The sequence below is a fragment of the Rhinolophus sinicus genome, linkage group LG02 (assembly GCF_036562045.2).
Source record: "Rhinolophus sinicus isolate RSC01 linkage group LG02, ASM3656204v1, whole genome shotgun sequence".
In the NCBI taxonomy this organism is placed as follows: Eukaryota; Metazoa; Chordata; class Mammalia; order Chiroptera; family Rhinolophidae; genus Rhinolophus; species Rhinolophus sinicus.
The window spans coordinates 178,598,903-178,611,318 of NC_133752.1; the positions used below are offsets into that span (position 1 = coordinate 178,598,903).

Sequence of the window (12,416 nt, forward strand, 5' to 3'; positions counted from 1 at the left end):
TGTCTATTTTATAAATATCTATGTGTAGCATACTATCTTACCAACTAGTTGCTAAGCTCCCGGGGAGACTGGTATGGGGTGGAGACAAAAATAATTACGCTTCCATCTATCTTTGTATTTTCCACCAAACTTGTTGCCATGCTTTATTTATAATAATTCTCAATAAACATCTTATGAATAAATTAGTGTATGAGTGAACAACTGATGACACGAGTGAATAAATGAACACAGAAACAGTAATAGATGGTGAGAGAAAGTTAAAGATGTGAGAAAGCCTTAGGGCTTTTTCTCTAAATATATTTAGGTTAAAAAAAAAAAATGGAAGATGCACAGACCTTCATTCCAGTCAATGAGAGCATATTGTTCAGTTTATACATCCCAGACTGCACTGGTGTTGTATACAATAGGGCATCGTTAAACTGAAAGTAGAAACATTTCATAGGATGAGGTAAAGGAACAAATTTCAGCTGCAAAGTTATTGATAAGACACAAGAATAAAGGAAAAATATTACCTCTTTCGTAAAAGCTCTCTGAATAAAATACTTATGTTCCGCTTATAGAAACTAGAACCACCGAGGTTTTATTAGAATATATATTATTAAAAAGACAATTTCTAAAATATGTGCTTTCTTCTGTAGACAGAATTAATGGTTTCTGAATTCTAAATCCCACTAAAGTATTACAATTTGCCTAAATAAATAATCGATTGAATCAAATTTTCCAAATTAGAAATGAAATAAACTAAATTAGAAAAGGAAGCAATTTTCCGGTCACACATCATAAAAGACTTGGTTTCCTATACTTGAAATGGAAAGAAGCAATAAAGCCAGTCAAAAATCCCACTAAAACCACTATTTGAATGTGCTAATGTACAAATGTCTCCTTTCATTAAGCACGGGTCCCTGCCTCCTTGGGCTCATCAGAAGAGACCTGGCCACTTACCAGGAAAAACACTCGGGGCTGCATGACTTTCCGAGATAGCTTCATCAGAGTGCCTTCTTTGAGAAACACCTGATTGATGCAAACAAACACCCATTTAGTTCTACCACCATAACACAACTACAGTATACATATAATTTGCTTTTCAACTTTCTTTCCCTAGAATTTTTTTTGGGTGGGGGTTGGGTAGACGTAGTTTCCTTGTGACTTTTTACAGTCATGGTTTCTTTTTACACCCTTTAAGTCATTTAGGAATTTGATAAGGCTGCAGTTTCATAAATCCAATACTGGCCCCAGGGGCGCTATGTGGTCTGAAATGTAACTGCCCCAGCGTGTACTTCATCCTGAGGCATAGCCCACATCCTGACAATTGCATTTTGTAATGTTCCTGAATTCATTCCCTAGGCCACTTTTGTGCTTTATGAGGAGCATCAAAATACCAATTTTCTTCCTCCTCTCATAATCCTCTCTTACATTAAAGATTTTAAATGAAATTGTCTTTAAAACTGTATGAGGTCAGCTAGTACTACACAAGAAAATGATCCTATTTCATCAGATACCCTGTGGGGTCCTTGCCATTATCCTAATTGAACTGGACTTCTTGTCACAGTGACTTAAGTCATGAATGTTTTGAATAGATAGAATAGCTTAGTTGATCACGACTGAGTCAGTGAAGAGAAACAGTAACAAATAACCTATTTTCATAACTGAAATAAAAAATAGCGACAATCTGTGCCTAACTGCATTGTATTAAATTTGTAAAAGGCAGTCTAAAACACTTACCCGTCCAGGCTGTACTATTTCATGGTGTCCACTTAAGCTGTACTGAATTTGCATAAGTTTCTGGAAATTATCCTACAGAAAGAGAATGCAGAGCATATGAAGGCCTGGGCTCCCAGGTTCAAGAGTACACCCTCTACCGAGATCCGATACTTACTCCTTGCTTCATCGTGTCATTAGCGTGGTTGGCCACCTCTATAACAACAGCAAGGGCATCTACAGTATATAGGAACAGAAGGGGCATTTGGTCATTACCAATGAACTGCAACATGAAGCAATTCCAGGCGACGAGAGGGCTACTTCACAGCAACCGACCACTGGAAGAGTTTGGTTAACTGCGTAGGCAGAAATATGGATGACGAGGTTCAGAGGGCAAAACCAAAGAAAAACAGTCCAAAACAGAACTTGAAGGAAAAAAACAGGCCAAAGAAAGGCTCTACCGAGACATTACAGGCTGTATGTATCAGTAGTATGAATGTCAGGGCTGTTTTATGCTGAGATCTGATTAGCCTGTTGAAATATACAAGCATACTAGTAAGGACAGCATTTCACCTGGAAGCTAACGACCATTCCAGTACCAACTGCCTTGCGAGAAAGCATCCCGGGATAGGAAACCAGAACTACAAGGAGAGATTATGTAAGAGGCTCAGGGCTGAGCTGCCTTCTTTTAGCCTGATCCCAAGAAGGAGGAAATGCCACATACCTACTAGACCTTAGGAAATTACATGCCTTATTTTATAAGCTGGGTTATGTGGCTTCATCTGTATTTTATTCTTTTTATTAACCCCTTGCCTTCAGCAAAGTGTTTTTGAATGCACCAGTCTTATCATCTTTGTAAACAGCTATATTAAAAAAAAGAAAAGTCTACACTTTTTCTCCTTTTGGGCTAGTTGTTCTCAACCCAAGGCAGTAGTGCTTCCAAAGGGACATTTGGACATGTGTAAAGGAAATTTTTGGTTGTCACACGACTGGGAGGGTCCACTGGTCTTTAGTGGGTAGGAACCAGGGATGCTAAACCTCCTGCAATATTAATTAGAAGCCCACAAGATACGGCAGAAGCACTCCCACTGAGAAAACCTGGTCGAGTGTTCAAGAGGGAACATGCCCTCCTGAGGCTGGTGTAGCAATGACAGAAATCATCAGTGAAAGGACAATTGAACAAAAAAAAGGGTCAATTTCTGGAAAGGGGTTGAGAATTTTTGGTCCAGCTACTATAACCTACCAAGAAATTCTCTGTCTAGTAACAGCTCTGGAAGTTTCTATAGTCTTTAAACATAAATGTATTATTATCACCATTATTAAAGGAAAACAGTATTTCCTTATAGAGTCCCCAACCATGTGTCAGAATTTACTGTACGTTGACACTCATCATGGAAGATATTCGAGAGGTGACCCTGAGCCTATTTCCCGCTTTCCTGGCCTGCTTGAATTCCCAGTGCACATGGTGAAAAGCTTTAGTATTTAATGAATGGATGAAATGAAAAAGCTGCTGCTGTTTGGTCACTGGGATTCCAATCCCTCTTCTCCTATCCATTCGGTAATTCTGCTCTCCCCAAGCCATCCCTTTTAGAGGCCCTGGTGTGTGACTCTGTTCCTTGAACTCTTCTGCCTACCTTCCGAAGGTGTATTTATCTCATTTTCCCTCAGCTTCGGGCCATCTCCTGCACAACTGCTCACCAGTTTACTGCCGTGTCTCCGGCCATCCAGTGCATCCCACTGTTCACTGCTTATTCTCATCCAGTCTTTGCTGAAGTATGTAATTTCCTTCAAACAAGCTCCTTAATCTCTGGCCTTGCATTTGCTTTGTCTGTAAAATGGAGCTCAGAATTCACTGTCCTAAAAGGCAGAAACCCCTGGCACAGATGTTTCCTTGAGGCCCTATGCGCTAAGATCTGTCTAAAACTTTTATTTTTACAAGACAAATTCTGATCTGGAATGCCCACCCTTACTTTCATCCATCCTTCAACTTATCTCCAGTCCCACTTCTCTCTAAGCAAAGCTTTCCCTCTTCCAAATGATTCTTTAACGCTACCTGCTTTGTTCTTTGCCTGCTGGGCAGATCTTTTTCCTCAACTAGATTATATGTTCACCAAAGACTTCTTAAGAAGCATGTCATATTCCCCATGCCACAGTTTTCCTTTTAAAAAAAGCACCTTTAAAAAGGATAACACTTGCAAATAGAAGATGTTACAGAAAGAAGTAAAATGACTAAGAGAATAAATGAGAATCTCTACAAAACGTATTAAAAAACGTGTTTAGCTTTATAATTGGAAAATGTGAAGAATGCATAAGAATGTGATGAAAACTCATAAAATTAATGGGCTGGAAATGGACTTGTTACTTACACACACACACACACACACACACACACACACGCACACAGTGGACATCCCATGAATATCGAAGAATCCCTTGTATTGTAATGGACTATATTCCCTTTAAGTACGACTGGGTATGAGTGGTGGAGGGTAGTAAGGCTAATGCCCATCATTAAACATTCCTAGGATAATATGCTATGTTAGACGTTATCACTGATTTGTTTAGTTTTGTCACTTCGTGGCCTCATGATTTTAAAGTCTGAAAGGACCTTGTAGATCAGCTAGTTCAATCCCTTCTTTCAAAACAATGACCACCTAGAGAAGGTGGACTTACCACAGGCAGGGGTGACAACACTGGAGAAGCTTCCTGACCCCAGACCAGCGTCTCTCTGGAGGCGGGCTCCCATGGCCTGCTGACCATGGGCCACTCTTGTCCCTATAATTTCGTCTGCATCCAGCACCATTGTACCACTTTATCTAGTTCTATTTTAATCTGCCCAAAATCGAGTTATTAATTAAAAAAAAAAGGCTTCTTATGAATAAAACAGAGTTTTGTATATGGGTTTATTATACTTTTACTTTTAAGGTCCACATAAACATAATATAAAAACTTCTGCAATATATGAGACCACAAAAGTTACATACCTTGAGTGTCTCTGTAATCTCCAGAGTCTTCTAGAAGATTTTTCAAATAATCTAGAAAAGGAAAAAAAATGATAGCATTTAGTACAACAAAGTAGTAAGGAAAAAAAACACTTGTCTTTCTTATTCAATACTTCAGTCGTTCTTGTTATTTAATATACATGATTGTTCAATTTGTGCTAACTTTCTGAAAATGTGAAAAAATAAAGCCCTGAGATCAATTTGAAATCAGGACACAGAATGAGAGCTGGGAAGAGCCTAGAGGTCAGACTGGTCATTTGAGATACAAGGACTTAGGTTACTGAGTCCAAGGTCTCAGCCAAGTCACGTGACATCTTTGTGGCAGGGCCAGGACTAGAACCAGGTCTCTTGATGCCCAGTTCAGCTCTTTTTACTTGAACACATGTGAAATACCTTACTCTCTAGATCAGATGTCCATGTAGTACAAAACTCCAAACATTAACAGACTGAATGCCTAAGGGACTCTAAGATTTGTCAATCTAAGTCTAACAATGCCCAGAACACCAGAGGAACGCAATACACTCGACCAATGATTCTCACATGGGGGCAAATTTCCCCCCTAGGGGTTATGTGGAAATGTCTGGAGATATTTCTATTACAACAGGGGGAAAGGGGGCTACTGGCGTCTAGTGGGCAGAGGCCAGGGATGCTGCTACACATCCTACAAATGCACCGGACGGCCCTATAACACAGAGTTATCTGACCCAAAATGTCTATAGAACTACGGTTGAAAAGCCTGATCTAGGTGAAGATGGTCTATCAATGAGCAATGTGGTATATAGTGGTTCTTATAACATGGGGAAAACATAGGCACTAGGTTACAGTTAATAAATCCGAGGAATGTCATAGGATTTGAAGGCAATCCTCAACAATTTCTTCTCTGTTGAGAAATGTTGGATGGCTTCCTGTTACCTATCAAATTATAACAAATTCCATTCCCTGGAATTTAAAGTCCCCCACTACATGGTCCCTATTGACTTTCTGATGTTCTCTCTTGCTACCGCCTAACACAGGCCCTTTGTTCTGACCAAAGTCCGAGTCTGCACAATTCCTTAAACACTTCCCATGTGTTCGCCGGCTCCTTACTTTGTGCCCAATGTTCCCTTTTTTTGAATCCTTTCTCTGACTCCGCATATAAAAATTCTCACATTCTTCGAGGCTCCTTTCAAATCCCTCCTCTCCTACCAAACTTGTCATTTGAAAGAAACAGTCTCTCCCTTTGAATAATACAGGCCACAACAGCCACTCACTTCATGCCTTCTATTATTTTCTTTTTCATTTGACTCAAAGCTCCTTGTGGGCAGGACCCACATCTGATTCATCTTTCTCTCTCATTGGACTGAGCCAGTGCCTTTGCATACAGGGGACGAGAAATGCTTAGAATAAAACAATAATAAATGATTTTTAAACACACGATTGTGTCTTAGTTTACATAAAAAGTAATGAAGGCTGAAACCAATTGTAATGCCAGTGGGAGTTGAGAAAATGAAAAGAGCAAAGGCTTTCCAAACTTAATAGATGACACAAACACATACACCCAAGTGCTGAAACTCGGGACATCTTTAAGACAGTGATTCAAGAACCTGTGTGAGTCTAGACACGCACATTATAAATATCCAGCCCTGGCAGGAAGCCAGTGAGACACTGTATATGATGACATTAAGCGTCCATGCACCACAACATATGTTTAATCTTGTCAAAGACCGTCACTAGCAATTTAGAGCTTCAAGTAACGTGAACACAGAAGTTGGACAGTATGTTTCCAATCAAATAGGTAATAAAACCACAAAAATTAACAAAATACACTAATTATACATTCCACTTAGCTTTACCTGGAGATGAAAAATTAACCTAATCTCACTCTGACCCCACTCAGAATGTATTCCATATGTAAGCCATGTTTGGTGAGTCCAAACATTTCACTTTTCCATGAGAGTGACAGAGTTGGGGGGAAAAACTTGGTCATCTTCTTCGATACGCTCCATGTCCAGGCTACCTCATTAATCAAAGCAATGTTCCTTAGAGCCTCTGCGTTGCTGAAGCGTAAGGAAAGGACAGCAGATTTACCTAAGTACCAGATTAATGCCAAGTTCCTATTTTGTCTTCCATTCTTGCTCATTAACACAGAAGTACACCCATACCAACTGAGACTTTCTCTAAACCCAGAGAGCTCACAGGAAGATGTACGTATTAGGAAATCCTGACCTCAGAACCATTGTGCCGAACCTGATAAGCTTCTGAGTTGCATTTCCTCTCCTTGTATTCAAGCTCAGCTGCTGCCTGCCAACCTGAACTTTCAGGAACAGAGTGGAAATAAACAAACTGGCTGAGCAGAAAACCTACCATTAAGACACTGCAAAATCATGCTATTAATCAAGGAGGTAATGAAGTTAGGTTTATTTTCCTTTCCTGTTAAAAAAAATCTTAAAATTCAACTTTTCAAAATTAAATTTTAGAAATTCAACTTTCCAACATTTCCATCCATCCATATTTTCAGGGCATCTTGTTGTAGCACAACCTTTTGAGAACTTACTTTTTCAAGGAAGACAAGACCACCATCCCCTCAGTTGAGAATGACTCACAGCCTTAACTGCAGTATGAGAAGGACATGATTGATCGTCCTCTGAGTCAGAAGGGAGGAGCACTGAAACTACCAGGTGCCCCAGTGACTGTTAGAACCCAGGTGAAACCCAGGAAAGGAGACCAGACAGACACACCTGCATTGGTCATAGGGAATTGTTTACTATGAACCATTTGGGATCTCGTATCCTGCAAGAGCTTCACTTTTTAAAAAATGAGGAGAGCAGAGTAGTCAATTCAATTTGCTATGTTAGACTTACAGTATTCTACGACTTTTGTGCTTCTGCTAAACTAAATGAAGCATGTTTCAAAACCTCACTAATAAAAAATACCTTAAATGCTACCGAGGTTCTTTCTATCAAAGGAAAACAGGTTGGTGCAGCAAGCATGGGCACCACAAAATGTACTTTCTGGCCACCAGGTGGCATCATTGATTAATAAAAGATCATTAAACCTTATCATCACCGTGTGCAACCTCATGGGACATGCGAGAATTTTGTTCTCACATGAGGCCCAAAGAGAAAGAAAGAATGAGGACGCAACAAATACTGTATCTTGTTAGAGGTCTAAGTTTTCTATACATTTGCTTCTACTACGCCTCACCACCCATGATTACATAATTAATGAGTAATTAATAACTTAAAGCAGAAAACTATTCAGAAGTACAGTTAACCTTTCCTTAAAATGAGTCATCTATGGGAATCTGGGACTTTTTCATTCAACAACACCCAGTCAGGTTCCTAGACTGTGCTGAGAAATGGTGATGGCAAAGAACAGAGGAAATGAGCATATAGGACAAGTAACGTTCCAAAGTCCAGTGTTTTGATTTGAGGACGTCATGCTTTGTATTATTGATTTCTTCTTTCCTCCCTAAATATGTAATAATATCAGCCACACCTACTGAACTATGGAATCCAAAGAAAAGTAAGTCTAATCAATAAGCCTGTTTACCAAAGTTTCAATTTTTAAAAGCAGCAACCTAAAATTATCCTGACTGGTAAAACGAAGTACCAATTACTTTAAATACCAAAGATAAAGACTGAGTGTCAAGCTATAAGACATACTGCTGCCATCTTCAAGGCAGCTTGGTGAAGTTGGTCAAGTGCCCTTGTTGGAGTGAGAAGATAAGATTCTTACTCTCTTAGTCCAAGCATGTCTAGCAGAGGCACGTGACTTTGGCCATGCCTGGTAGCATTTCTGTGTGTCAGTATCCTCACACATAAAATAAGTAGGCTGAACCAGACTGAAAAACTGTAAAATACTTCATTCTAAAGTATTTTGAAGCATATTTTTTAAAAAAATTCTAAGATGCATTAGGAAATTTGGAAAATTAAATAATGGAGAAAACTCAAACCATGATTATCACTCTAAAATTATGATTTTAAAGTATGTCCATCTGTTTTTATAAATGCTGATTTTACTTAATTTTAGTAATATATAGGATTTTATAGCCTGACGTGAGCCCATGATTCTGAGTAACACTAAGAGGGAAACTCTTTAGCAAGAGTTAGCTTGTTAGATCTTTGGAAAGGCAAGTCTCAGCAACAGAAGCATTTGGTTACTTGCAGGGAATCTGAGTCAAATCTATACTGAGAATCGGAAAAAGAATGGGTTTGTAGTAATGTCTACAGGTAGAATTAAGGGGATCTACAACCTAGGATGGGCAAAAACAATTTCACTAACCTCCAAGCGAAATACAGAATCTCCTTCCATTATGTAGGAGGCAACAAATCACAGTATTATCAATGACAGCAGTGATTTTGTCACCATAGAAGTCATGTATTTTTTATATCACATGACAGTTGTTGCAGACATATCAAACCACTGTTTACTCCCACCACTACTTCAAAATCAGGGCAGTCACAAGATCCATCACTAGATCCTCTTATTTAATGCATTGCCAAAGAAACACGTGTATTACTGTGTCACACTTCAAGACTATGTTAATAACTATTGCAGCCCAACTGGTTTCCTTTTAATCTTGTGTTTTATTCTGTAAGTTAAAAAATTATTCTGAGAAGAGATCCATAGGCTTCACTAGATTGCCAAAGGGACCCAGGCACAAAAAAGGTTAAGAATTCCTGTTCTATAGAGAAAGAGAGATTACATTTAAAAACTGATTTAATAGAACAGGCAGATAAAATGTGCTTACCTCTTATATCCTAAAGTTTTTCCACAGTATTAAAATAGTTCATGGATATAATTTATTAAATACCATCTCTCAAAATACCTTGTTCACAACTATAATTAAAAATGAATTGCAAGAGAACAAGAACTGAGCCAATTACAAGAATCCCTGAATATTATCACACATAACCCCCCGAACCTCATTTCACATGGATGGAACTGCTTTATATCAGGGCCTTTGGGTTCCTCAGAAACTAAATTCCTTGGCTAGTGTCCAGGATAACCCCACCTTTCATCAAGTTCTGTACCACAAAAAGTGTTAGAATGACTTTTTATGTAAACAATTAGCCCTGGATTTTAAAACAAATACTTGCCAAGCAGAAGTTTTGTTTTTCAGTAAGGGTGTTTTAAAAGTCATGCATTAATTTGTGATCTTTTTATGGATCTGCTTATTAGCCTATTCATGGCTCAAATTTATAACTTCAGAACATTAAAACAGATGTTTTTAATATCGTATTTTCTACCAACATGGGAAATCCTGGATTTCTAAAACCTAGAGGGACTTAATACCATCCCAGACTAAAGGCAAAGATTACAGGAAAAGTAATATAATATGTTATTAAAGTCACTTATAATATAACAAATATTTTGAGCAAGATCAAAGAAACTACCTGACCAAATTTAATCAAAGTTCAAAGGACTGTTTTTTCACTAAATGTGTAAGCAGAAAAGGTATTTCAGAGGAATTTTTAAATTATATTTTTCATTATATTTTCTCCACTGTGATCCTCCATGATTCAACCTGTTTCAATACCAATGTAGTAACATTCCATAAATAAAAGGCTTTTTATTGAAAAAAAAAATTATATCACATATAACAGACACACACAAAAATCTAAAAAAGATATGTGATAGTCATATCTGGATGGTAGAAGATGAAGAGGGACTTAAAAAAATTTTTTTATAACACTTACATATTTTTAATAGGCACAAAAGACCCCTTCAAAGAAAAAAGGTGACCCTTACAAAACTAAATCCTCAGGATATACACTCACTCAAACAAGTGAGAAGATCAATATAATTTCTTAGGACTTGCGAAGAGCCGGGCGTGGTGGGAGCCTGAGTGATTGGGCCTGGCCCCGAAGGGAAGGACTGTAAGCTCCGCGGGTTATCCGCCAGGGTGCACAGGTGTCAGCTCAGGGCCAGCCATACAAGTATTTGTGGAGTGAGTTAGTGATGGATTAACAGAGGAGAGACTCTGGCCTTGAAGTACAGATTTCAGGGGAAAGTAAGAAAACCACTGCAGCTAGAGAAAAGGAAAATAAGGTTTGGGCAATTTGGGGTTATAGACTGTAGTCTTTATCATGTGGATAAGCTTTTTGGTTTTGGTTTTCTATTTTTCAGAGCAGTTTTTCGTCCACAGCAAAACAGAGATTTCCATATGCATCCTGCCCCCACACATGCACAGAGCTCCTAAAACCCTTGTAATTTTCTGCGTGATAAGAGCATTGGGAATGTCTTTTTTTTCTAATATTAGGTCTTTGATCCTAATTTTGACACAGAGCTCCTAAATCCCTTGGACTTTCCTAGGTGATAGGAGTGTCTTTTGACCTAATGAGGTGACTCTTGGTGGGATCTCGAATAGCTCTTAGATGAGTCTAGTCACCGGAAAGACAAAGCCATGATTAGAAGCTGGGAACTTTCAGCCCCTCTCCATTCTACAAAAAGGGGCGAGGGAGGTCGAAGAGGCGTCAATGACAGATCGTGCCTGCATGATGCACCCTCCATAAAAATCGAGAAGTACAGGGTTTGGTGAGCTTCTTGTTTCCTGAACACGAGGTGGTGCTGGGAGAGGGACGGGCACGGAGAGGACACGGGAGTTCTTTGGCCCTTCCCACACACCTTGTCCTCGGTCTTTCTTCCATCTGCATGTTCACCCGTATCCTTTATCATATGCTTTTATAATAAACTGGTAAATGTAAGTAAGTGTTTCCCTGAGTTCTGTGGACTATTCTAGCAAATTATCGAACCCAAGGAGGGGATCATGGGAACTCAGATTTACAGCTGGTCAGTCAGAAATACAGGTGACAACCTGGAACTTGTGATTGACAGCTGAAGTTTGGGGGGAAGGGGCAGATTTGTGAAACTGAGCCCTTAATCTGTAGGATTTGATGCTATCTCCGGGTAGCTAGAATGATGAGAGTAAAGGGAAGACAGGAGTATGTTTCTCCTTTATGGTGTACTTGGGAAAGAAATGAAGTGATGATGTGCCAGGCTACCTGCGCACGTGATCAGAAGTGGCATGACCAGTAGTAAGATAGTGCCACAATTTGGTGTGAATTTAGAAAGGCCTGGCCTGGGGCCTAACAAGGGAGATGGAATGAGCAGGAAGCACAGGCAGAGGAAAACTGGTCAGGGACGAAAGATGAGGAAAGGGAAGTATTTCAGAGTCCTTTCCACAACTTTGTGCCTGGGTAACTGGATTATTTTTATTCTGAAAAGCAATTTATTGATCCATCCATCCACCCACCCACCCACCCACCCACCCATCTATCCACCAAACATCCATTGGCACCACTGCATAGGGCTTCTGAACCTTGTAAAAAAAAAAAAAAAAAAAATCAACATTTATTTCCCTAAGCCTTTGAGTTTATTGAGTCCCTGTTATGTGCCAGAATCTATGTCGGATGCTGAGTTAGGATAATAAAGATAGTCTTTACCCTGAAGAGATGAGGAAGAAGGAAATAAGCAGCAGTACAAAAACAATGCTGCTCCTAGCAGTGTCTGCCTCTTTACTTTCATTGCTTCCTCACTGCTGCCCCAAGATTCCCATTTCTCTTAATTCCACATAGGTTCTGGGACCCACACATTTCAAAAATCTGGCTTGATCAATTGGCCTTGAGTAGCCAATATAAAGGTAAAATTTACAAGTTTTTCCGTTTAAATTTAAAAAAAAAATCACTTAATTTAGTTGGAAGTTTTTTATTACAATGAAGGAAGAGCTAGCCT

At 39.1% G+C, this 12,416-nt stretch overlaps 1 protein-coding gene across 5 annotated transcripts in view; it reads right to left on the reverse strand.

Moving 5' to 3' along the window:
- Positions 1–12,416, reverse strand: part of FGD6 (FYVE, RhoGEF and PH domain containing 6) — a 93,933-nt gene that overhangs the window by 18,679 nt on the left and 62,838 nt on the right. For all 5 annotated transcript variants that reach the window (XR_012494064.1, XM_019732167.2, XM_074326161.1 and 2 more), the window contains 5 exons: positions 4,683–4,733; positions 1,877–1,935; positions 1,723–1,794; positions 943–1,011; positions 336–419 (listed from right to left, as the gene is read on the reverse strand). Coding sequence is in view for 4 of the 5 variants with exons in the window: in XM_019732167.2 (XP_019587726.2) it covers positions 336–419; positions 943–1,011; positions 1,723–1,794; positions 1,877–1,935; positions 4,683–4,733 (335 nt within the window). In the remaining variant the exon portion in view is untranslated. The remainder of the gene's footprint in view (positions 1–335; positions 420–942; positions 1,012–1,722; positions 1,795–1,876; positions 1,936–4,682; positions 4,734–12,416) is intronic.